The sequence below is a fragment of the Bos indicus genome, chromosome 12 (genome assembly GCF_029378745.1).
Source record: "Bos indicus isolate NIAB-ARS_2022 breed Sahiwal x Tharparkar chromosome 12, NIAB-ARS_B.indTharparkar_mat_pri_1.0, whole genome shotgun sequence".
Classification (NCBI taxonomy): domain Eukaryota; kingdom Metazoa; phylum Chordata; class Mammalia; order Artiodactyla; family Bovidae; genus Bos; species Bos indicus.
In genome coordinates, this window is record NC_091771.1 from 77,326,503 (window position 1) to 77,349,891 (window position 23,389).

The 23,389-nt window shown below is 43.3% G+C and overlaps 1 protein-coding gene across 8 annotated transcripts in view; it reads left to right on the forward strand.

Annotated features, from left to right (window-relative positions):
• MBNL2 (muscleblind like splicing regulator 2) overlaps nucleotides 1–23,389 on the forward strand; it is a 161,730-nt gene that overhangs the window by 32,433 nt on the left and 105,908 nt on the right. For 6 of the 8 annotated variants that reach the window (XM_070800400.1, XM_070800403.1, XM_070800402.1 and 3 more), the window contains exon 2: nucleotides 18,294–19,071. The exons of 1 other annotated variant lie outside the window; for it this stretch is intronic. In XM_070800400.1, the coding sequence (XP_070656501.1) occupies nucleotides 18,898–19,071 (174 nt within the window). In that variant the 5' untranslated portion in view covers nucleotides 18,294–18,897. Of the gene's footprint in view, nucleotides 1–9,419; nucleotides 9,611–18,293; nucleotides 19,072–23,389 lie in introns of all 8 variants that reach the window. One more of the 8 variants, XM_070800401.1, reaches the window with a different exon arrangement.

Here is a 23,389-nt window from a genome sequence, read left to right on the forward strand (position 1 = left end):
TAGACTTATTTGGGATATATAGTTTGTTCATAGTAGTGTACCCTCAAACGTTCATGACTTGATTAAATGATATCAAGTGGAAACATATATAGATATTAAGTTCACATTATATTCTAAAAATTTCCTTATGAGTTAAAACCTCTGACACATGAGTAAAATCTACCATCACTTGTGTATCTCGTTCATTTGTTACCAAGGAAATCAAATGTGTTCTAAGTTTACTAGTTTTCACTCTCATTAGAAAAAATCCTTAAGCTAATCCTCCCTTTAAGGAATAATGATGCACAAAAATTTTCTTTTTACAGTTACATCATACTTCTTTTTATACTTATTACAGAAATTATCAGATAGTGTTTTTTTAAAAGTTTACATTCTAGAAAATGCACTAGATTTTTTTCCTTAGGGGTTTTTCCAATACAGTTTTTTCAAGCATATAGAAGTTTGGTTGATAAATGTTGCTGAGTAAGAAGCATTTAGATATCTAGATTAAAATATTGTAACACTGAATCATTTCCAAATTTGTTAACATTTGTGATTTCCCTTTGAAAAATCACAATTCACACCTAGAAATATGAAAAAAAAATTCCAATTTTTGAAGCATGATGAAGGATTTTGTTACATTATGTTTGGAAGGGAGGCATTTAGCAAATATCAGGAGTAAGTAGCTGATGAAAATTTTGGTTATAAAAGTTTAAGATAAAAACTAACATTATTAACTTACTCTAACTTATCTCTGTAATAGCCTCTGAAAAACATATGCCTCAATACTTTTTCAGTCTAAACGTTTGATTTAAACTTAATTTTGACTTCTTTTGACCTTAAACCTAGTCCCCCATTCTGTCATGTTTAATTCTTATATGTGTGGGGATATAAAATGATCTGCAATTCCAAATCTGCTTTTTCGTTACCATATTATCCTTAGTCATATTGTAAATTCCTAAGAAAAATAGTTAATTTGATGGATTTCTTAAAGCAAGATTATCTCTTGTCCAAGTGAACAAATTACAGCTGAAACGCAATGGACACCACTTCTCAGCGACATGAACAGTCCAAGTGCTTTTGACCAGCTCTGATTTTATAGGAGATGAATTGGTACATTAGATTGCCCAGCCCCAAAGGTAACACCAAGTCCAGAGTACACCCCCATGATCATTTTAGGCAAGTGAATGGCCTGGAAAAGCTTTATTTTCTTTGAGGAGGGTTAGTGATTCAGATGAAATCTTTCGCTGCAATGAACTTTGTGTTCCTGCTGCAGTTAACAAACTAAACCCCACTGGATCACAGGTCCCTAAAGATTCCTCTCACTACTAGGCAAGAAACACAATCCCTAGATGTTAAAAGTAGAAGTAGCAGCCCAGGAGACCCTGTCCTTCAGTATTTCTCAAGTTTTTCCATTGAGGCATCATGATAGCAGAGGAGAGAGGAGTTGGTCTCCTGAGGCTTAGAAGGACTGACGGAACAGGTCTCCTTATTTATTTGAAGTCTTCTAAATCTTGTCTTCTCTGTGTATGTATGTTAGTTGCTCAGTCGTGTCAACTCTTTGCAACCCCACTGCCTGTAGCCCACCAGGCTCCTCTGTCAGATTTTCCAGGCAAGAGTACTGGAGTTGATAGCCATAATTGATATGGGTTGAATGGGGGGACATAGTTGATAGCCCCTCCTTCTCCAGGGGGATTGAACCTGAGTCTCCTGCATTGCAGGCAGATTCTTTACCATCTGAGCCACCAGGGAAGCCTATATATATATATATGTTCTAATATTAAAAAATAACTTTAAATGACTCACCCTTTTTACCCCCATACTTTTAAAGTAAAATCAATGTTTCCGTAAACTACACTGCATGTTTACTTTTGGCCTCGTAGCTGCTCACAGTTTGAAAACCACTGCTTGGTCGTTTTTTTATGACTGAGTAAACTCACCCCCAAATCTCCTGGCTCACATGTCACTGTGCAAAAGCTCTTCTGACTCCCAGCCCTACCCATTTTCTGACAATTAGGCAATTAGGCTACTCCCAAAGGGCAGGCAAGTACATTTCAGAGACTCTTTATACTTTTCCACTTTGGAAAAAGAGATGCTGGTTGCCCTTTCCTTCTAGAAACTGCCTGGAATCTGATGAACTAGCTGTGTTTTGGGTGGGTAATGAGAAGAGCTGAGCTAATTATCCATAGTTGGTCCATAGTCTACCCAGGGACTTGTGCATTCAAACACTCCATCTTCTTTCTGACGTGTGGTAAGCAGAGTGCTTCTCTTTCTGAAGGTCACCATTGGGTAACCTAAAGCATCCACTTAGGTAAGCGGGCTTCCCAGGTGGTACTGGTGGTAAAGAAGCCACCTGCCAATGCAGGAGCCGCAGGAAATGCAGGTTCGATTCCTGGGTCGGGAAGATCCCTTGGAGCAGGGCATGGCAACCCACTCCAGTATTCTTGCCTCGAGAATTCCATGGACTGAGGAGCCTGATGGGCTATATGCAGTCCATGGGGTTGCAAAGAGTCGGACAGAACTGGATCAACTTAGCAACAGCAGCAGCAGCAAGACAAGCCAGAGGGAACCCTTAAAACTGCTGGCCTGGGGACAGGGATCTTTTTTATCAGCTTTCTTTGGACATATCGGAACTACCATTTGGGAAGCTAGATGAGACCTGGGAATAGCTGTTAGCAGAGCTGACGAGGAGTTATAGTTCCAGGCCCAGGGAAGAGCGTGGAGCCAGGCTTAATAAATGTTTGCTGCTGCTGAGTCATTCTTCCTGGAAAAATCGGTGCAGACGGGGTTGTCTCTGGCCAGGGCTGCAGGATTGCCACTGGTCTTCATTGAAGTTTCCAGCATCAGTGGCTACCTTCCCACCATTGTTCAGGAAGGACCCTGGGAATGAAATCCTCACACTGGTGCCCTGCTTTAAGTCTTCCAAATGCTTTCATGGACAGCTGATCAGTAGAGTCTTGGCAACAAAGGAATGGGGCAAAGGAAGTCTGGATTTTAAAGGCTGGCCCAAGGGCACGTGGTTGTGTAAGCTGCGATGTCTTTGACTCTCAGTATCGTGGATTTGGGTAAACCATCCGTGTCTCCCTTAGACGCACACTGATGTTCAATCCTGAGAAAGACATTCTGACTGCTGCCAGGAAGACCCATTGCAATAAGCAAAACCCCATTTACCCATTTACTTCTACACATAAAGTTTTATTGTCATCATAAAAATTCTTTCCAATTTCATCTCTGTTAGAGACTGCATTAGGAAAATAATATTTTAATTGTAAAAGCTTTACTTTGTGGTCAAGTTGCTTTTTTATACATAGTGTTAATGACCAAAAAAAAAAAAAGATTTGGGTACTGGAATAGGCAAAGACTGTTAAGTGGGTAGGCATAGGATGATCTGCGTATCAGAGAAGGTGTTATTCAGACTCCACCTTTTTTTTTCTCTCTTATTTTATCTTGTCACGTTTGGTTTGATTCAAAGCCATTGGTTCTGTTTGAGAAGGAGGTCAGACTGGTTTCAGGAATAACCAGCATTAGAAGAGCAGCTGAAGCGTGCACGTGGGAACGCAGGTGATAAAATCATTTTGAAAAATAATGAACAGGTAACTCGAGAGCTTGTCGTGAGGGTGGTATCACAGGTTATACCAGGCTATTAATTTTCCGACTCAGCAGTACATCTCTTAAAAAAACACCTAAAGGAAAACGGATCTGTTTTGGAAAGAAATGCCATGGGCAGAGAACAACTGAGGAGCTGAGGGACGTCCACAGGTTGGGTAGACCTGGGAAAGCAAAACTACTTAGACATTTAAATAAAAATTGTATGTCTGGAAAATAATGTGCAAAACATGTAGTTAAGAGACCAGTGTTTAGTGTACATACTTTGAAACAGATGCCTAAGGAGTTCTTGGTTTACCTACAAAATACCAAAGCACCCACCCTGTCTGGTGTCTGCTTGCTCGTTTGTCGAATGACTGAGCGACCGCCATGTCAACGAGGGAGCACAGAGCTGGACACGGTGTGGTCCTAAAGTTTGGCGGTTTGCTCCTCCATTCCCCGGAAGGCAGGAGAGCCTTTGTCCATTCCTCAGTCTCCCCTTCCATAAAATGGGAAGAAGCACGTTTGCCACCCCAGAAGTTGCCCGTGACTGGGAGCGGTTCGGCACGTGACCCGTTTTTTCCTCTCCCCGTTTCCCTGTGGCACTCCTCCGAGTGGTGGCCCGGTGTTGCCATGGTGACATAGCACAGGGTGACGTTGCTTAGAAATAATGACAACTGGCGGCAGCAGGGAAGCAGCGCCACGGTGGTGATTAGCCTCCAAGGAGTGCCCTGTCTGGGCAAAGCAAAGCAAAAGGAGGAAGGAGGGGTTTCACAAGTCGTGAGCCGATGCCACCTCCCTCCAGCAATTAGCAGTTGTCACCCCTGATAATGCCCAGCCTCAGCATGCTGGACGTTTTTATAGAATATCCCTTTGGTTGCCAGATTTATCCTTTTTTTTTTTTTTTTTAAATTACTTAGAACCCCAAGTTGTAAGCACAGTAAAGTATTTGTTGTCCATTTCGATTCCAGCAGTAAGCTCAATTTCCTGAGAGATAAGGGGAACTGTTGACTCCCACCGTCTTTTGTCGCCTGCTTTGTACTTGGGACTTGAGTCATGCCTTGTCAATGGCGACTTTAAAAAGTGTGGCAGGAAATTGATTTTCTTTTTTTTAACTTCTAGGGTGAGTGAAATGACAACAAAATTAAAATCTTATTTGAATAGATTGGTCTCTCCCTGATCCTGAATTCCTGGGTTCGGTTTTTCAGCTGAAGTTGAATGGTGCTCTGTAGGGAAAAGTTTTGGGGGTTAGATAGTAATGAGGTACTATCACCTGCATGCCTGACGCTGCTGGTATCTTTCCCACAAGGCTCAAAAAAATAAGTAGCATTCTGCATCCTTCTGGAGCCTTCTGAACCCTGGGAACATCCAATCCAGACACCCCCCGTGTCTGGTTCTGTGATTGTATTCCCTGAAGTTAGTGGGATGTGATTGGAAGTGAAAAGAAGTTGGTGGGCTGGAAGGATCTTCCCAGCAGAACCTCCCTGGGATGGATTCAACACCGGCTTGCAAAAATCAAGAAGAATGGGTACCTAGCAATGGCCGTTACTTAAGGGGACCAGGGCAGAGGAAAATCTACTGTCTCTAGTTTGCCTTCAGAGATACGTTTAACCCCAGGGTATCCTGTGTTGATGGTCTCTGCGTGCGTGCTAAGTTGCATCAGTCGTGTCCAACTCTTTGCGACTCCATGGACTGTAACCTGCTAGGCTCCTCTGTCCATGGGATTCTCCAGGCAAGAATACTGGAGTGGGTAGCCATGCCCTCCTCCAGGGGGTCTTCCCTACCCAAGGATCGAACCTGTGTCCCTTATGCCTCTCCTTCATTTTTAGGCAAGTTCTTTACCACAAGCACCATCTGGGAAGCACCATGTGGCTCAAAAACTGGGCCTTCACTTGCTGGAAATACCAGGGTCTCTTGGAGCCCAGTCTTACCAAGCAATAAATTCACTTCCACTTTTAGCAATCTTTATTTATTTATTTTGCTGAGAACCTTCAGGAACCAGTAGTGCTTCCATTCAGAAAGTTCCAGACCCCTCCTTGAGGTCTGAGAGCAGAGCAGCTCCCACCAGCACAGCATGAAGACAGGACTGGGAGTGTTGCTGAGTTCCTGGTGCATGGTAGCGCTCTACGTGCTGTTCTGGTGGGAGAGAGAGCATGAAGAAGAAGAACTAAACCCCTGGGGTCCTGAGACCTAGATCTGTGTGCTTTCTGCCACCTGGGACTGCAGTGTTTAATACCTGCTCCTTCCTGGGTGCTGAGTACAGAGCCTGCACAGAGCCTCCTTGAATCTGAACTCTGGTGCAGGAACACAAGAGCTCCCCAAAGACCCCTCCCCTTTCCCTCTATTCTCCCCTCCCCAGCCCCACCAACACACACACGCCCTTGCTCCTGTTAGATCCCTGGGCTCAAATGGCCTGGTAACAAATCTAGGCCAAACCCAGCCGGGCTGATAAGATTTCCAGAAGAGGTCCTAAAAATACATTTCTCCTTAAATCAGCCTTGCCAATGACCGTGCAGTCACAGAACATTAAGGGCAGAAGTGGCCTTAGAAATTGTTGCACCCTCTCGTTTTTAAAGCTAAGAAATCAGAGTCCCAGAGAACTAACAGCAAGAACAACAGTGGCTGAGGGATGTTTCAAATCACATCATGAAGAGGGAACAAAGCAAACTATACAGGCGATACAAACTGTGAGCTGCATAGTATGTTCTTTTTACTTATTTGTCTATTCAGCCTTTCACTTATTCAGCAAATATTTATTGTGTACTTGCCCTGTCCTGAAGTTTTGATGTTGCCCTAGATGGCAGGGATACAGACAGACCCTGCCCTCAGAGACATCACATTGTGCTTGAGGGAGAGCTTGAGCAGATAGGTAAGTAAATATGTTGAGTGTCAGACAAGGAACAGGACTTTGGAAGGGAATAAAGCAGGGTGAGCTGGAGTGAGGGGGTAGGACTGATGCATTATCACATCAGGAACTTGGCAGCTCCTGCTCTCAGGTTGCTGAGGGCAGGTGGAGAAATCGTGTATTTCAGAACAAGTTCACGCTGTTGCACTGAAGTGGTGCTTCCTGGGCTGTTTGACACCTGTGGCTTTATCTCTCTACCCTTGGGGGACATCTCAAGCCCCACCTCAGCTGGTCTCAGCCTGTACCATATCTCTTCCCGGACTGAGATATAAAGGCCAGAGTAAGAACTACTCTACTCCATCTGCCTGCCTTCCAGCCGGAGACCAGTCTGCTGCCCTTACTCCCCTCTTCTATTTGCCCCAGTCTCAGAGCCTTCCACCCCACCCTGGCCAGTGCCCAAGTCGCTCCTCCTCCTTTGGGTGCCTCTTCTAGCCCAAACCCCGTCCTGCCATTTTCCCATGCTCCCGTGCGTTTCTTCTCCTTCCACTCAGAAGACTAAGGAAATGGGGGAGAGTGATGGAGAAGCAGGTTCTTGCCTCGCTCCTGGGGCTCCACAGAGGGTGGCTTTACGATGCTGTGAGCAGATCTCAGATTCACAAAGGTCGCTTCCCTAGAAGCCCACCGGTGATCAAGGGCCATCTGCCTGCTGAGCACCAGAGTTCAGAATTCTCCTGGCTGCTCCATGATATTCTTGCAGCCCCAGGTATTCTGGGGAGCCCCAGACACTGAGCACCTTGTTCCCCAGCACCCTCCTCCCCCTGTGCTAAACTGCCATCTGCAGAGGCAGTGGTGACATCTGCCACCACCAGTTGTCCACATACCCTTGATCTCGGGGCACTGATCATTTTTGACTGCTCAGTCCACCCTGAAACTCTGCATGTCTCTCCCATCACCTGGATGTAACACTCTTCAGAAAACCCTTTGTCTCATATTACTCTTTTCCTCTGGTTCCACCTGCTCCTCTTCTTTCTGTCATCTCTAAATAACTGAACAAAGTGTCTTTGACCCTGTCCAAATCTTTCTTTTTTCTCTCCTACGTATATGCGTGTGCTAAGTCGGTTCAGTCATGTCCGACTCTTTGCGACCTAATGGACTGCAGCCCGCCAGGCTCCTCTGTCCGTGGGGTTCTCCAGGCAAGAACACTGGAGTGGGTTGCCATTTCCTTCTCCAGGGGATCTTCCTGACCCAGGGATTGAACCTGTGTCTCTTACATTTCCTGCATTGGCAGGTGGGTTCTTTACCACTAACGCCACCTGGGAAGCCCCTCCTAGATTATACACACAGATGTAAATATTGTTATAAGTATTTCTCTTTTCTCTCTCATTTTAGCTGTTCTGTGGTGGTAGCTATCATTTCTATGAATAGTAATTCCAACTATATACCCATGACCACGACCTCTATGCCCCAGTTTCCAATTTGCCTCCTCTCCCCAACTTCCTTCCTCCTGGGCAGAGCATCACTGTCCTCCCGCTCACACAGGACCGCATTTTGAAGTCCTCTTTGACAGTTCCCTTCACTGCATTGCTCAGTCCTAATCCCGCAGGCTCCTCTGTCCATGGAATTCTCCAGGTAAGAATACTGCAGTGGGTAGGCATTGCCTCCTGCAGGGCATCTTCCTGACCCAGGGATTTTCCTGTGTCTCCTGTATCAGCAGGCAGATTCTTTCCCATTGGTATAAGTTTGGGCCTGAAGTGTTCCTTTTCTCCTGGACCCTTGCCAGAATCACCAACCAACTTCACCACCTGTGAGCTCTTCTAATTCTAATGCATCCCAAGTGATCCTCCAGCTGGGGACTTGTCTAGATCTCAAGCGCTCCCCAATATCTACATTACTAATGATCCTGATACTTTATAACAGAGTCTACTTACTCAGACTTACTCAGCACTGTCAACAGTGGAGATAGCACTGCCCCCTGTAGAGAACCTTGGAAATTTAAAGGAGCATTTCCCCCTCATCGTCCTAATGACCAAGCAACATCTCTGGAATGTAATGGGTGGAAGTAATGGATTTTGACATCTTGCAATGGATATGACTCTCTGGGAGTGAAAAACTAGTCTGTGTGTAGTGAGTGCTGAGTGTACAGCTGGACATTCACATAAGTAAAAATGCTATTCTGTGTAATCTGGGTCAAGATCTTAAAACTCTGTTTCACGTATTTGCACGAGTGTTTTTTTCTAATTGATTTTGTATTTTTTGGACAGCCGATAGAACTGAATTTTTCAAGAATGCAACTATGTAAATTGAGGCAAGATTGTTCTTTAACTTGTTAGGAGCTTTAACAGGAATTGTTTGGCCACATCACCTGTCACACCTACGTCAGTTTGCATTTGTGTGCCCATCACACAAGATAAGTTGTGGATATCCAGCACTTCATTCTGTCTTCTGATATACTTTTGCCTAAGCTTGGACATTCTAAAACACACATTTATTTTATAAATAGCTTTGTTGTTGTTCAGTCGCTAAGTCGTGTCCAACTCTTTGAGACTCTGTGGGTTGCGGCATGCCAGGCTCCTCTGTCCTCCATTGTCTCCTGGAGTCTGCTCAAATTCGTGTCCATTGAGTCAGCGATGCTATCTAACCATCTCATCCTTCGTGGCCCCCTTCTCCTTTTGCCTTCAGTCTTTCCCAGCATCAGAGTCTTTTCCAATGAGTTAGTTCCTCGAATCAGGTGGCCAAAGTACTGGAGCTTCAGCTTCAGCAACACTCTTCCCAATGAATGTTCAGTTGATTTCCTTTAGGATTGACTGGTTTGATCTTGCAGTCCAAGGGACTTTCAAGAATCTTCTCTACTTCCTTTGATATTTAGTTGTATTTCAGTTATGACAATATATTGATTTTTCTTAAATGTGTGTATGTTGGCTAGATTATGTATGATTTTCATCTGTTGGTAATAAAAGTTATGTTACAAAAATTTTGTTCAAAGGGGTAATTGGCCTTTGTACATGTACAGGCATATGAACAAGGCATTCGGCTGGTGATTACAGAAAGAGAGAGAAAAGGAAAAGGGTCAAGCGAAAAGCAGTCCTGGCCACCAGAGGCAGGAAATGGAAGTTCTGACAAAGGGTTCCCTGGCTTTCAGGCCTAGATGGCTTGATAATTAAACTGACTGCACCCACTGGGTCCTGGACTTCCAGGAAACCGGTAAGTGCTGTCAGTCTTAACTGGTATCTAATACAATTGCTTTTATTCTAATAAGAGTAGCTCCTAACTGAATTATAAATGTTTAGATAGAACACACAGACATAGCAAAAAAAACATAATTTGAATACAAGTATGTGTTGAATCTGTTCTATCTAGCTGTAGTTTCAGGAGTATATTTAGAAATCTCTCATCTTCTAACTGAAGAGGGGATTTTTTCTCTCTGTCCATTCCTGGAAATGACAATGAAAATGGGCTGGAAATGTTTGTGCAGGAAAAGGAGCTCTGGATTTTATGAAGTTTTCACTTGTACTGTAAGATACCAGGTCCAAGAGGAAACCTTTTCGTGGGGGAATTTCTCCTTTTATTTCTGTTATCATGAAACGTTGGCTTATCTGACTTACTCCGTGACCTTGAGTGCCCCAGTGTTTAATTTCCCCTATAGAAGTGGATTTGAAAGTATGTTCAAAAGAACAAGTATCCTATGAAATGAAGACATCACTGGTAGCCCGGGTTCTTTCCCTCCTTAGAATCAACGAGGGTTTGGAGGTAGTTTTTGAAGACCATCCATCAAAGGGTTGTCTAACATTCTCTGAAGGACTTCATACTTTGTACCACCTTCATGGAAAGAGGCTCTACTTTCTTTAAGCTACAGTTCATTTGCTTTGCAAAAATGTGTAACAGTGAATAGGAGTCATTTCCACCAGTGTGTGTGTATGTAGGAACACAGATGTAAGGCAAGTTGATATCTTATCTAGCACTGATAAGAGTTAGACACCAAACAGAGAGTCATTAAAATATACTAGTAATTATACTTTGGTTGCAGTACATCCATTTATGGTTTACTGCTGAGCACCTGGGAAGCCACATATATACTGCTAATTATATTTTGGTTACAGTACATCCATTTATGGCTTACGTATTGGTTGGCCAAAGAGTTCATTTGATGTTAATGGAAAAACTCAAATGAACATTTTTGGCCAGTGTTTTCAATCCTCATGATTCCAAACAAGGAAACCAAAGCTCAGAGAGCTTAGGTGACATTTCACAGCCATTCAGAGAAGCAGAGGAGCAACTGACTGGAATCCAGGGTAGAAAATTTCATTCTTACCCAAGTGTGTGTTCAGTCATTAAGTCGTCCCCGACTGTGACTTCATGGATTGCAGCACGCCAGGCTGCCCTGTCCTTCACTGTCTCCTGGAGTTTGCTCAGCTTTATGTCCACTGAGTCAGTGATGCTTTACAACCATCTCATCCTCTGTCGTCCCCTTCTCCTCCTGCCTTCAATCTTTCCCAGTGTCAGGGTCTTTTCCAGTGAGTCCGCTCTTCACAGCAGGTGGCCAAAATATTAGAGCTTCAGCTTCAGCATCAGTCCCTCCAGGGAATAGTCAGAGTTGCTTCCCCTTAGGATTTGACTGGTTCTTACCCATAATCCGTGCCAGAGTTTCAAAGCACGATTTCATTTACATTTCCAATATATTTTTTAAAAATCTTAAAGGTGTCTGGAAACAAAAATCTTTTTAGGGACAATCACTTTGGCTGCTGCCTTCACTGTCTTTCTTGGAAAAGTCAGTGAGGTTCTCTATGGCTTTGGCAGTTGGGACCACAGTGGTTTCTGTATTTTTATTGGACCTCTGTGGTTCCTGTGGGAAGGGACCTCTTCTCAGGGGCTGTGATTAGGGCGGGATTACACCACTCCTGGAGGTCAGGTGGCTCTTAGCCCAGTGCCTCGGATGGTGCTGCCCTGGGTCCCTCTCCAGCCCAGGCATCTTCATCTCCCACTCAGGATGCGCCGAGTCAAGGACCAAGGGAGCGCACACGTGGAGAGCTATTTTAAATTAAGCTCCAGAAATAGAGGTGGGGATGTTCAGATTTTAAGCCACTCACAGGAAGGAAAAAAAAAAATCATTCTTTTAAATGATGTATTTTAAGAATTTAAAGATTAAAAATAGGAAATCCTCAAGATTTTCTCCACATTAAAATTTAGAAAACTCTGGGAGACATGGTTTCTTTATTGTAATTAGATTTATGCAAAATGAAATTAAAGGCATCCCATAAATTACTTAATGGATAATGAGTCCTTGACTGTCTGACTCAGAAATCGGTTTGTTTTGCAAGGATCCTTTAATCAGCTCCCTGGGAGACCGTTGTCTGGCAGACAGCTGAAATACCTTAGATGACCAAGAGCCGGCTGGAGGGGTTGTATGCCACACAACTATTTTCCTTAAGGCGGTCTTACATTTTGATCAATCTCAGGCTCAAGATCGGACATGATGAATATGTTTCCCTTCAGAAACGTGGCTACAAAGTGTGGGTGAGCCAAGGACATCTGGGGTTCTCAGACTGGGCTTGTCTGAGGGATGTGGCCTGTGGGGAGTTCACCAGGGTCAGGGAGGAAAGAACCTAAACTCTCCCCATAACATCATGACATCACAGAGCGGCTATAACAAGCCTACGTGAGCAGCGAATTCTTGCCTACAGTCAAAAGTCACAGCTTTCTGAAAAATCTAACACCTACAGGAGTTTTCAATATGTTTTGAAAAATGAAGTGTCATGTAAGTGAAGACCCTAAAAAAAGCTTGGGATTCTTCGGTGCCATTGCACAGCGAGTCCACTGGCATTTCAGGAAATACTACAGAACCTCCTTTCGGTATCCTTGAACTTCAGTCTTGCCTTTCTTTGAAGATGAGTCTAGCAATGATGCTCCATGTTCGTCACATCTGGTGCTGTCTAGAGAAGGTGGCTCCTCTGTAAAGAGCTCTGGCCTTATGGACTTGGGACCCAGCTGTTGGTCGCCAAGGACCGCTGGCGCCCTAAGACGGCCCTCTCTCAGACAAGGGTCCTGGAAACAAAGCTCGGTTTATCCCCACCAAAGGCCTGCTTCATCCTGAGCAAAACCCGCAAGCTATGAGACAGTCTATTTTTCAAATTCTCTTAGAAGCACATCTTATCTGGGGCAGATCTCCCAGGTGTTTTCTGTGTCATCTAGTTTTTTGTTTGACTGATCAGAAACACAGCCGCTGGGAGAAGCCCTCAGCCAGCCCTCCTGCAATTGTTGGTGTTGGAATCAGTGACCCCAGGACCTGGCCATCAACTCAGGGCAGACATCCAGGTTCCCTCAGAGCCCAGAGGATGCCAGGCACCCAGGAGGATGGCAAGAAATGCTTGCCCCAGTGGTGCTCCAACTTGAGAGAGCCTCAGAGTTAGTCCTGGAAGGCTGGTTAAAACACAGATTACGGGGCCCCACACCCAGGACTTCTGATTCAGGACCTCTGGGCTGAGACCCAAGGATCTGCATTTCTAGCAAGTTCCCAGAGGCTGCTGGGACTGCTGGCCCATGTACTACACTTTGAAAACCGCTGGGCTAAGGATTCAGGGTTTTGAAGCTCAAATAATTTATCCCTGGGGCATCTTTTCACCTTCACCCTCATCTTACTTGGCAGCAGCAGGGTAAGCCCGTGGGACTTGCTAGAATTTTCCTACAGAATAATACTGGCATTCTCTATTCAGAGCCTTATTCCTTTAGGTTAGACTTTGGTCCATGTGTTAGTCACTCAGTCGTGTCCGACTCTTTGTGACCGCATGGACTATAGCCCACCAGGCTTCTCAGTCCATGGAATTCTCCAGGCAAGAATCCTGGAGTGGGTTGCCATGCCCTTCTCCAGGTGGTCTTCCAGACCCAGGGATCAAACCCAGGTCTCCTGCATTGAGGGCAGATTCCTTACGGTTAGCCACCAGGAGAGCCCAACTTTGGTCCATATTAAAGTGCAAATGGACCAGGAGGAGGACCAGGAGGAAGACCCGGAGTTTATTGGACAAAGATTCGTTGAGCGTGTTCTATATATCAGGCACTGAACTGAACTCTGGGGATTTGAAAATAGTGGTCTGTTGTCTCAGATGTTAATGCAGGAGACCTGGGTTTGATCCCTGGGTCAGGAAGATCCCCTGGAGAAGGGCATGGCAACCCACTCCATATTCTTGCCTGGAGAATCCCATGGACAGTGGAGCCTGGAGGGCTACAGTCCATGAGGTCACAGAGAGACAGGACTGAAGTGACTGAGCACCCATGCGCGTCTTTTCCACACAGACACATTTTAACAGGGGCCCCTCTAGGCAGATGAACTGGAAGATGCCACCCCCTCCCCCCAATTTCCCCCTCACCCAGGGCGTTGGGAGCTCAGTCCAGAGCTGTACTCTCACCAAGCCCTCAAGCCACCTAGGTTCCCTGTCACTGCAGCACCCAGGGTGACTGCTGGGCCGTGAAAGTGTCTCATTCAGTTCTGGGTTAGCAGCAGCTGGAGGAAGACAGCAGGCCCAGGCCTTTGTAGTGACACCGTGGGATCTGTGCTTGGGGGAACCGTCTCTGGGGGTTCCCTCTGGCTGCAGACTGAAGGCGACCTGAGAAACGAGGGGCGCTCTGGATACGCGGCCCCGGACGAGCGCCCCCTGCAGGCAGTTCTGTGATCTCCACGGCACCGTCTTGCTCTCAGAAGCTACACCTGGAGCAGATCCACCGCCGGCAAGACTCGGGTCATTGATAGAGAACCACTGCAGAGAGGAAGCTTGGGAGTGCATTTCTTCAATAAATATTGATAGAGCAGCTTCTCCTTTCATCACCTTGCATTGGGTCAGCACTTTACTGTTCACAGAGTGTCTCTATGTTTCTTTTGTAATCAGTCCTTCATGACAGCAACCATATAAAGTAAGTAGAAACTACCAACATTTTACAGAGGAAGAAACTGGGTCACAGAGAAAATTGACCTACCCAAGGTCAGATGAAGGAGCCTTGGCAATATAAGGACTAGAAGCTGGCTCTTAGGCCAGGGTTCTTTTCACCATTCCAGAAAGTTCTGTGGCTAATAGAAGAAATGCAAAAGCCCTTACGGCATCAGTTGAACAATAATGCAAACTACATATATAATTCTGAATTTTTTTGGAGAGGAGTTAAAAGGAAAGCTACTACTACTACTACATCGCTTCAGTCGTGTCCAACTCTGTGCGACCCCACAGACGGCAGCCCACCAGGCTCCGCTGTCCCTGGGATTCTCCAGGCAAGAACACTGGAGTGGGTTGCCATTTCCTTCTCCAATGCATGAAAGTGAAAAGTGAAAGTGAAGTAGCTCAGTCGTGTCCGACTCTTCTCGACCCCATGGACTGCAGCCTACCAGGCTCCTCTGTCCATGGGATTTTCCAGGCAAGAGTACTGGAGTGGGGTGCCATTGCCTTCTCCAAAGGAGGCTAGTGAGTTTAATTTTAATAATAATATTTAATCCAATTTGTTAATAATATTATCAATTCACCATGTAGTAAATATGAAACAATATTGAGATTTTTCATGTTCTTTTTTTCTCATACTAAAAATACACACCATACTTGAAATTGGTGTGTATTTTATACCTGGGCTTTCTAGGTGGCTCAGCAGTAAAGAATCTGCCTGCAATGCAGGAGCTCCAGATTCAGTCCCTGGGTGGGGAAAATCCCCTGGAGGAAGAAATGGCAACCCATTCCAGTATTCTTGCCTGGGAAATCCCATGGGCAATTTTATACTTAGAGCACATCTCAATTAGGATGCTGGATTTTTGTTGGAAAGATTAATACTTGACCTGTATTTAGATTCCGTGAAATTTACAACTGAAAAGTAGATTCATAGTTGATCCGAGCATACTGAAAAGTTTTCCAATAAGTATACTGAGGATCAGTTTTTAAGTTAAATTTACATTAAGAAGAAATAAAGAATTTAAATTTAGTTCCTCAGTGGCTCTAGCCACATCTCAAGTGTTCCGTAGCCATCTGTAGCCAGTGGCTTCGGGTATTGAAGAGCAAAGCCCTAACAAGTAACCCTGCCTCACTGGAGCCTCCAGTCTGGTAGGCTTGGTATGTAATTTGCTGTGTGTTAGTATAGTTTAGTCTTGTCCCTTGGTTACCATGTTATTCATCCTCACCCATCATTGCCCATCTCCTTCGGTGGGCTCCCCTGACCTGATTTAAATCTGCTCTCAGTTCCTTATTCCCAGAGCTGCTGCTGCTAAGTCGATTCAGTCGTGTCCGACTCTGTGCAACCCCACAAACGGCAGCCCACCAGGCTCCCCAATCCCTGGGATTCGCCAGGCAAGAACACTGGAGTGGGTTGCCATTTCCTTCTCCAATGCATGAAAGTAAAAAGTGAAAGTGAAGTCACTCAGTCGTGTCTGACTCTAAGCAACCCCATGGACTGCAGCCCACCAGGCTCCTCCATTCATGGGATTTTCCAGGCAAGAGTACTGGAGTGGGATGCCATTGCCTTCTCCGTCCAGAGCTGCTAGTTGTATCCATTCTTGAAGAGGGAGGTTGTGATGGCCTGAGGGAGGCGGTATCTTTGATAATAGTAGTTCTGGAACTCTTAGGATTGAAACAGAACAAGCTGGGAGAAAGAGCAGATTCACCAACAGTTAGGATAGCAGTATATTTAGCTGCAATCTGATGCACTTTCTGGAACATCTTTGACTTACACTGGACTGGCCTGTCAGAAACTTGGCTCCTCTGCTTTTAAAAGCAAGTTCATCTTGATAGAGTCTGATGATCTAAATTCCGATTGGATTTTCACAGAAGTAGAAATGGCACTCTGGTTCTCCCGGGGTGGGGGGGTGGGAGCAGGGAACTGTCTTCGTATCTAAAAGTATGAGCAAAAGCATACCCCGTTCACTGGACTGGATTAAGAGCGTTGTTCCAGTGTGGTTTTCAGGAATACTTGAGTAATAATTCATTGGTGCTTGAATCCATATTTGCCGATTTCTTTTCCTACATGTGAAGGGTTGGCCAAGACTGTACGGCTTTGAGGATGAGAACCCATCTCCTGCATCTTTGTTGTTCTATGACCCCCAGTAAACCCAGGTCCTTAGGACTCAGGGACGCTGTAAAATTTTGCAAGTATAAACTCCACGTGTCCAGCCTCTCACTGTGTCTCCAACATTATTGGAGCCTCATCTCCACTGAACACACCGGCAGAAATGTTTCCTCACTCATCCTTTGTTCTCATGTGGGTTAGAGGTGGGGGTTGAGTTAAGAGTGCAGGTCCAGGCTGGTCGGTGAAACCTGACCTAGAGTCAGCTTGGTTATTAAACTCATCTTCTTAAACTCTTGAAGTTAAGATGGTTGAATGTTAGCTTCTGGGAACACAGTGCTGCCAAACAGACAAGCAGGAGCCTGTCAGGCCCCTCAAATATTTCACAGTTGGAAGTTAGGAATGTGTCACAGCTTCCCCGGTTGCCGATGTCCTTCAGTGCACATACAGTTACAGCTCATTCAAACACTTCTACTGACAAGGAAGAGAAGGGTTGTGATGAAGAAGCGTTCCCCCCGTCCCAGGAGATGTCCCACTAAATATTAATAAATGATCCACAATTAGATAAGCTTGGCAGATGCCATTGCAGGCCCTCCCCCCATCAGAGACGCATTCAAGGCTGCAAAAAGCCCTATTGCAGGTAAGCCTTGTTCAGCTTGGTTTACCTGGAGTTAACTAAACCTAACTGGCGGTCAGACCTACTTTTTCAGCGAACACTTGTGAACCACTCAAGGATTATTGCTCTCTGAACTTATTTGGTACGTGATGATTTTAAATAACCTACTTCCAGCCTCCATTAAGTTTTCAGTTATAAATTTTTTAAAAGGACATCAAGGCTAAGGAAACAACTAAGGTAGCCTGTGGCATACTCAATATATGAAAATGACCAACTTCTGTTATTTAGTCTTTCATTCATGCTGCACTCAATGTTAAATTTTTTAATGTTTTCATAATTTCATAATCCTTGAGATATTAAAAGAAACTAAATGGGCTGATTTTAGAAATCTGAATTGATCAGTCATATTTTTGTTGTAGATCTCAACTCCAGGATTCTGCAGAACCAAACATTTTTAAGTTGTGACTCTGTTAAAAACTAAACTGCACTAAAGTAAAATGAACTTGCGTTCATTCACTTAGTGAGTGAGTCAGTCATCAGCTAAATTGCTCGATAAATACTTTTTGAGGACCTAATAGCCCTGATCTAAGGTGCTAGGGAAGCGGAAATGAAAACTACAAACGGGAAAGAAAGCAACATTACCATCAACCAACTATTAAAAGTAGAGAGAAAGTATGAGAGATCTGAGAATAATATCAGGAGGGGTCTACCTCTCCCTCTCTAAGCTCAAACCTCTGTGAACTAGAAAGGATGTATAGGGTGAGGAGTGCACATTTCATCCAGAATGACAATATATCCTTATTAAATAGAAGAGACACATCCCAAATAATTGTTTATAGCATTTTCAACAATAAAATCAATGGCCTAAATGTGAAATTAATTGGAAGCCACGGTTCTAATACACTGTTTTGGCGATTAAGCACATTAGATTGAATTGTCTCAGAATGCCTAATTATTGTGTCTGCCACACTCATCTGTTTGAGTCATCCCTAACTTTTGGACTGCTGCCTGGATCATTTCTGCAATACAGTTGCAGTTTCGTATTCTTCTCTTTCTTTTAATGCATAACTTCTCTTACTATATTCAAAGCTCAAAGCTCTAAACTGCACTTTTGCAAATTCGAGATAAGAGCTAAATAGTTTGTTCAAGTGTTGAGTCCATTGAGTTGGGGTGTAAGTTGATTTTATTTTTTAATTGAGAAATGTTTTATAGTATAGGATAGTTGATTCACCACTTATTTATGTTTTGCAGCTTCAAGATTTAAAAGTGCCTGTGTGAAGTCACTTTTGCTGGAAACCACACTCCGGGAGCTTTTTGTTCAGATCTTGTTTTTCTGTCAAATATACATTACCCTGACCTTACAAGTGGATGAAGATACCTCAACTGTCTGACTTTGCCAATTGCTTGATTTCAGAATTTTAAACGGTGGAAGGAGAAAGAAATCCTCCTAAGATCTGAACATCTCAGTGGCTTATTTTCCAGCGTCGTCAATAGCTGTGAGTGTCAGGACTAAATATTCTCCCAAGGAGTGCCATGATATTGAGGTCACTTTATTAAAAACAGTTGTGTCTGCGAAACGATCAGGAGACTCGGACGTTTGCAGTCAGAGATGACACTGAGCATGCTTTTATTGCGGCCCGCAGTCTTCGAGTGGGGCATATTGATTGATGAGTGACTGCCTGCCGATAAATTTTCTCCGCGCTCTGTATCCTGGATTGGACTTCATTAAGCAATTTATCACTTACCTTCAGACTTACATGTGGGATTTTTCACAACAATAGTTTTGGAATCATTGGAACTTGGATTGATTTCACCATTTAGCAGGGAGGAACAGGATCCCAGTTATTTTCTCATCATGGCTTTGAATGTTGCCCCCGTCAGAGACACAAAATGGCTGACATTAGAGGTTTGCAGACAGTTCCAGAGAGGAACCTGCTCCCGCTCTGATGAGGAATGCAAATTCGCCCACCCCCCCAAAAGCTGCCAGGTTGAAAATGGAAGAGTAATTGCCTGCTTTGATTCCCTAAAGGTAAGAGAATGCATTTTTAGGTAGTCACATCAATGCCACATTGGACTGTCAAACGGAATGCTTTTCATTGTACTTCTAACGATCGATTTTCAATCCTGTTTTTCTTATTTGTGGTGATTATTGGGAGATTTGCACTCAGATTTTTTTCATGTCAGGCACATATAAATTTTTTACAGATCCATGTTTAAATTAAAAATACATGATGGTGTATTTTTGGTCTGGCATGACATTCATGTACTCAAGAGTTTTAAATCAAAGTCTGGCTTGTGACAACTGAAGATAAATATTTTATTAACGTTTGGTCTTCTGGAGGTTATATAAAGGTGAAGAAATTGAATGTGTCACTTTTACGTGCCAGTTACTCTGATTCACCTCTTGAAGAATTTCTCCTCTTGTGGCTTGCTTTCTTGACCAAGGGCTTCCTAAAATACTTCTTAAGAGGTTTTTCGCTCTCTGGAAATTTGCCATGGCTAACAGGAATTATTAAATACACACTCAGCGCTCCCTGAGAACCTACCATGTGTAAGTTAACATATAGCACATCAGAGAAGAAATGAATGTGCTTCAAGTTGGTATCCTTGATGAGCCCACTGTCTGGTAGGGAAAATACAGCAAACGGCTATAATTCAAGACAGAAAGGGTGTGTGTTTTGTCGCTCAGTTGTGTCCAACTCTTTGCGACCCCATGGACTGTAGCCCTCCAGGCTCCTTTGTCCATGGGGATTCTCCAGGCAAGAATACTGGAGTGGGTTGCCATGCCCTCCTCCAGGGGAGCTCCCCAACCCAGGGATCAAACTCGGGTCTCCCGCATTGCAGGCAGATTCTTTAACATCTGAGCCACTAGGGAAGACCAAGACAGAAAGGGGCACGTGCCCTAAGAGAAGGATAGAAAGCAGACTTCTGTGATAAAAAGCAGATTCATAGAAGGGAGCGCTGGCTTCCAGCTGATTGTTTCAGAAGGGTTTTTGGAGGCTGTGGCACCTGAGTTGTATACCAAGTTGGGTGGAGATTAGACTTGAAGAAATGGGAGAATTATCGTGAAAGATCTCATTGAAGAAAATGGGGGTGACTTAACCCATAATTCTTTGAGGTGGATTTATTCCCTAAAATTATGGATCCTATCAATCCCTGACTGTCTAGGATAGTCCTAACATAATTGCAATATTGTTTTCAATGATACATGTAAGACACATAGCTAAAAAAAGAAAAGAGAGCTTCAATTTTACATCTCTGAAAAACTTCATATAAATAAGCTTACCAAACAACAAAAAATTGATCCATGCTCTTAATATACAATTTGGGAAATCATAGTGCTGTGAGTTTACGATAGTGACCTTAGCCTATTTTGGGGTATTGAAGGCACTGGGTATGTTTCTTGAGAAAATTTCTTCTTTAAGTAAAAAAAACCAAAAAACTATGTCTTATTTGAGTTACAGATGAAAATTGAAATATAAGACTTCAAATCATATTTTAATGGGAAAATTTGTCTGTACTAAAAGCAGAACATATTTATAGCTCAATAGAATAAAGATTACATTTGAAAAAATTACATACATAGTTTACATCAATAACTACCCCTCTTTTCTCCCTTTTTTATCTCTCAAAGCTTATTAGTTTAGACTTTAAAATTATAACTCATTTTGTCTACATAGAATTGACTAGATGGGTGATAAATCACAATTCATATAGACTGTAACAGCATGAGCACATTTTTATATTAGTATGTATTTTGCTTGTAGTCAAAAAAGTAAGTAAAGTGTGTATTCACTTCTGTGATTATCACAAATGACAGCCTTCACTGTAAAAAACAGTGTAGATTAAAAACTAGAATGTAAGAACTTTAAGATATGGAATCAGGTCAGAAATGAGGAATTCATTTTCCAGGTCATCCCCAAGCCCTTTGTTTTATCAAACCAACCCTTTTTTGGTTGGATATTTACTATTAAACTGAGGTTTTAGTAATTTCTTAAAACTTTTAATTCTTTTAACTAGTTAGGGAAGTATGCCCAACCTATTAAGGCTCAGTATTTTTTGACTGTCAACAGCACAACTCCCAGATTCTTATATGTCAATATTGTACTGGAGATTCACCAAGATCACAATTGTTTGAGAATTCCCACCCATGAGAAAGAATCGAGAACAGTTATGTTTAGAATAAAATGTAAACCAAGCTGTGAGAACGTTGAGTACTCTTTAGAAAGAGACCTTGAAGATCATTTTCAGAAGTGTCTAGTAAAACCGTTTCCAAGTGTGGAAGCAGAGTTGTATATTGCCTCAAGTTATTAGTTTCCTTTCAGAATTGTAAATTTCTAGGTTATTTAATTTGAGTGCAATATCATAGGTTTGTGACATTGTCAAACTGTAAACAATGTGGAAAAAGCCCACAGGCCCAGGAGTAAGACAGACCCGAGCCTACCTGCCCAATGACTTCCCAGCCTTCCGTGGGTCATTTATCACTTCTTAGCTTTGTTGTCTCATCAGTAAAATGAGAAAATTCACCAGGGACATAGGCTAAAATTTACAGTGCCCAGCACCACGCTGGCCTGTTCACCTTGAAAGGCGGCTGTAAGGAGTACGAGTCCTTACAGCAGGAACTGGTAAATAAAAGAGACACTCAAAAATACAGGCTAAAATGACAGATGATGATGGTGATCATAATGGAGCTAATTTAATTTTATTTCATGTATTAAAAAAAGGTAGCTCTGCAGCAGTAGAACCAGCCTAGGGTAGAAAGAAGGGCAAGGGTTTTGAAGTCAGGACAGGCCGGGACTTGAAGAAACCCTGGCGGGGACATGGGCTAACTATATCATTTGAGACAAGTTATTTTACCTCCTTGACTTCAGTGTCAACCTATTTTAAATTGCTACGATAATTCCTACTTCATAAGGCTACTTCAAAGACCAACTGGCCTAAAACATACCTGTCGCCCAGCACGAGCCAGACTCAGTGATAGTAGTGTCTTTCCCTTCCTAGTAAAGTATCATGTAGTATGCACCTTGAGTTTAATGACTGGCTTTACAAGCAAAACGTGACCAACTCTTAAAGCATCCAATTCTTAATGTGTCCAAACTCTTAATCTATTGTAATAATACCTCAGTGATGCAAATTAGTCATGAGGTTAAAAAAAATCAAGTTTGAGGCAGACATCATTTTTGTTGTTGTTATTTATTGCAAGATATCTTCTGCAAACACTGTAGGGTACTTTTATTCATAAAAATAGGAAAAACAAATCTGTGTTGGCTTATATAGGTACAAGTTAATTTGTGAGCCTCAGATACTCCGCTTTTGTTTTTGTTATGAGTTAAATTCGTATATGTGACCAAACTTCCGTAAATACATACTAAACAAATTTGTGGGTGTTTGGAAAAGAGATTTGCTGAGGTCTTTGTTAAGAGAGGTGTATGTATATAGATGCTATTATAACAGATTTTGTAAAATGTACAGAGTTCTCACAGTGACATTTGTAATTTATTCACAGTTACCACGCTGCATTTTATGTGAAACCACTGGACATGCAAGCATTTATGATTTTTTAAAGTTACAATGTTATTATGAACAGTGGAACTGCTTAAATCTTTTACAGAAGGCCAGAACATTCCAGAACACCCTTGTATCCCTGGAGCCTAGAACAGTGTCTCATACCCTGTGAAAGTGAAGTGAAAGTCGCTCAGTCATGTCTGATTCTGTATAGTCCATGGAATTCTCCAGACCAGAATACTGGAGTGGGTAGCCTTTCCCTTCTCCAGGGGATCTTCCAAACCCAGCGATTGAACCCAGGTCTCCCACATTGCAGGCGGATTCTTTACCAGCTGAGCCACAAGGGAAGCCGCTTCATACACTGTAAATGCTCACTAATGGTAGAGCACGTTCATCAGGAAAATACTCAAGCCTCTCAGATAGGGCTGTTGCATATGGTCGCATAGGGGCGCACTGAACAATAGGGGTCCGTTTCTCATCATAGTGAGATGGGCACCCTCTGGAGTTGTGCAGTGCACAGCCTGTGCAGCCGCGTGCTGTGGCCCTGTTCTTCATATCCCAATCGATTTCCAACTCAGGGAGCTCTGTGCAAGAACTGAAGACACAGGCTGACTCCGGAAGTACAACACAACACTTTCTCTGAAACTGCATGTGATGCAAAAACTACTTGTTTTTACTCTCCCATTCTGTGAGACGCTGGCTATAAGTTGGCTGATGACAAGTAAAATTGTAGTCTTCGGATTTATGGATGAAAAATTTAAAAATTAGAAGTGGTTAGATATGTGGCCATTTTGGACAATTTTTTAAAAATATTCCCCAAAGGTATCACAATATGTCACTGG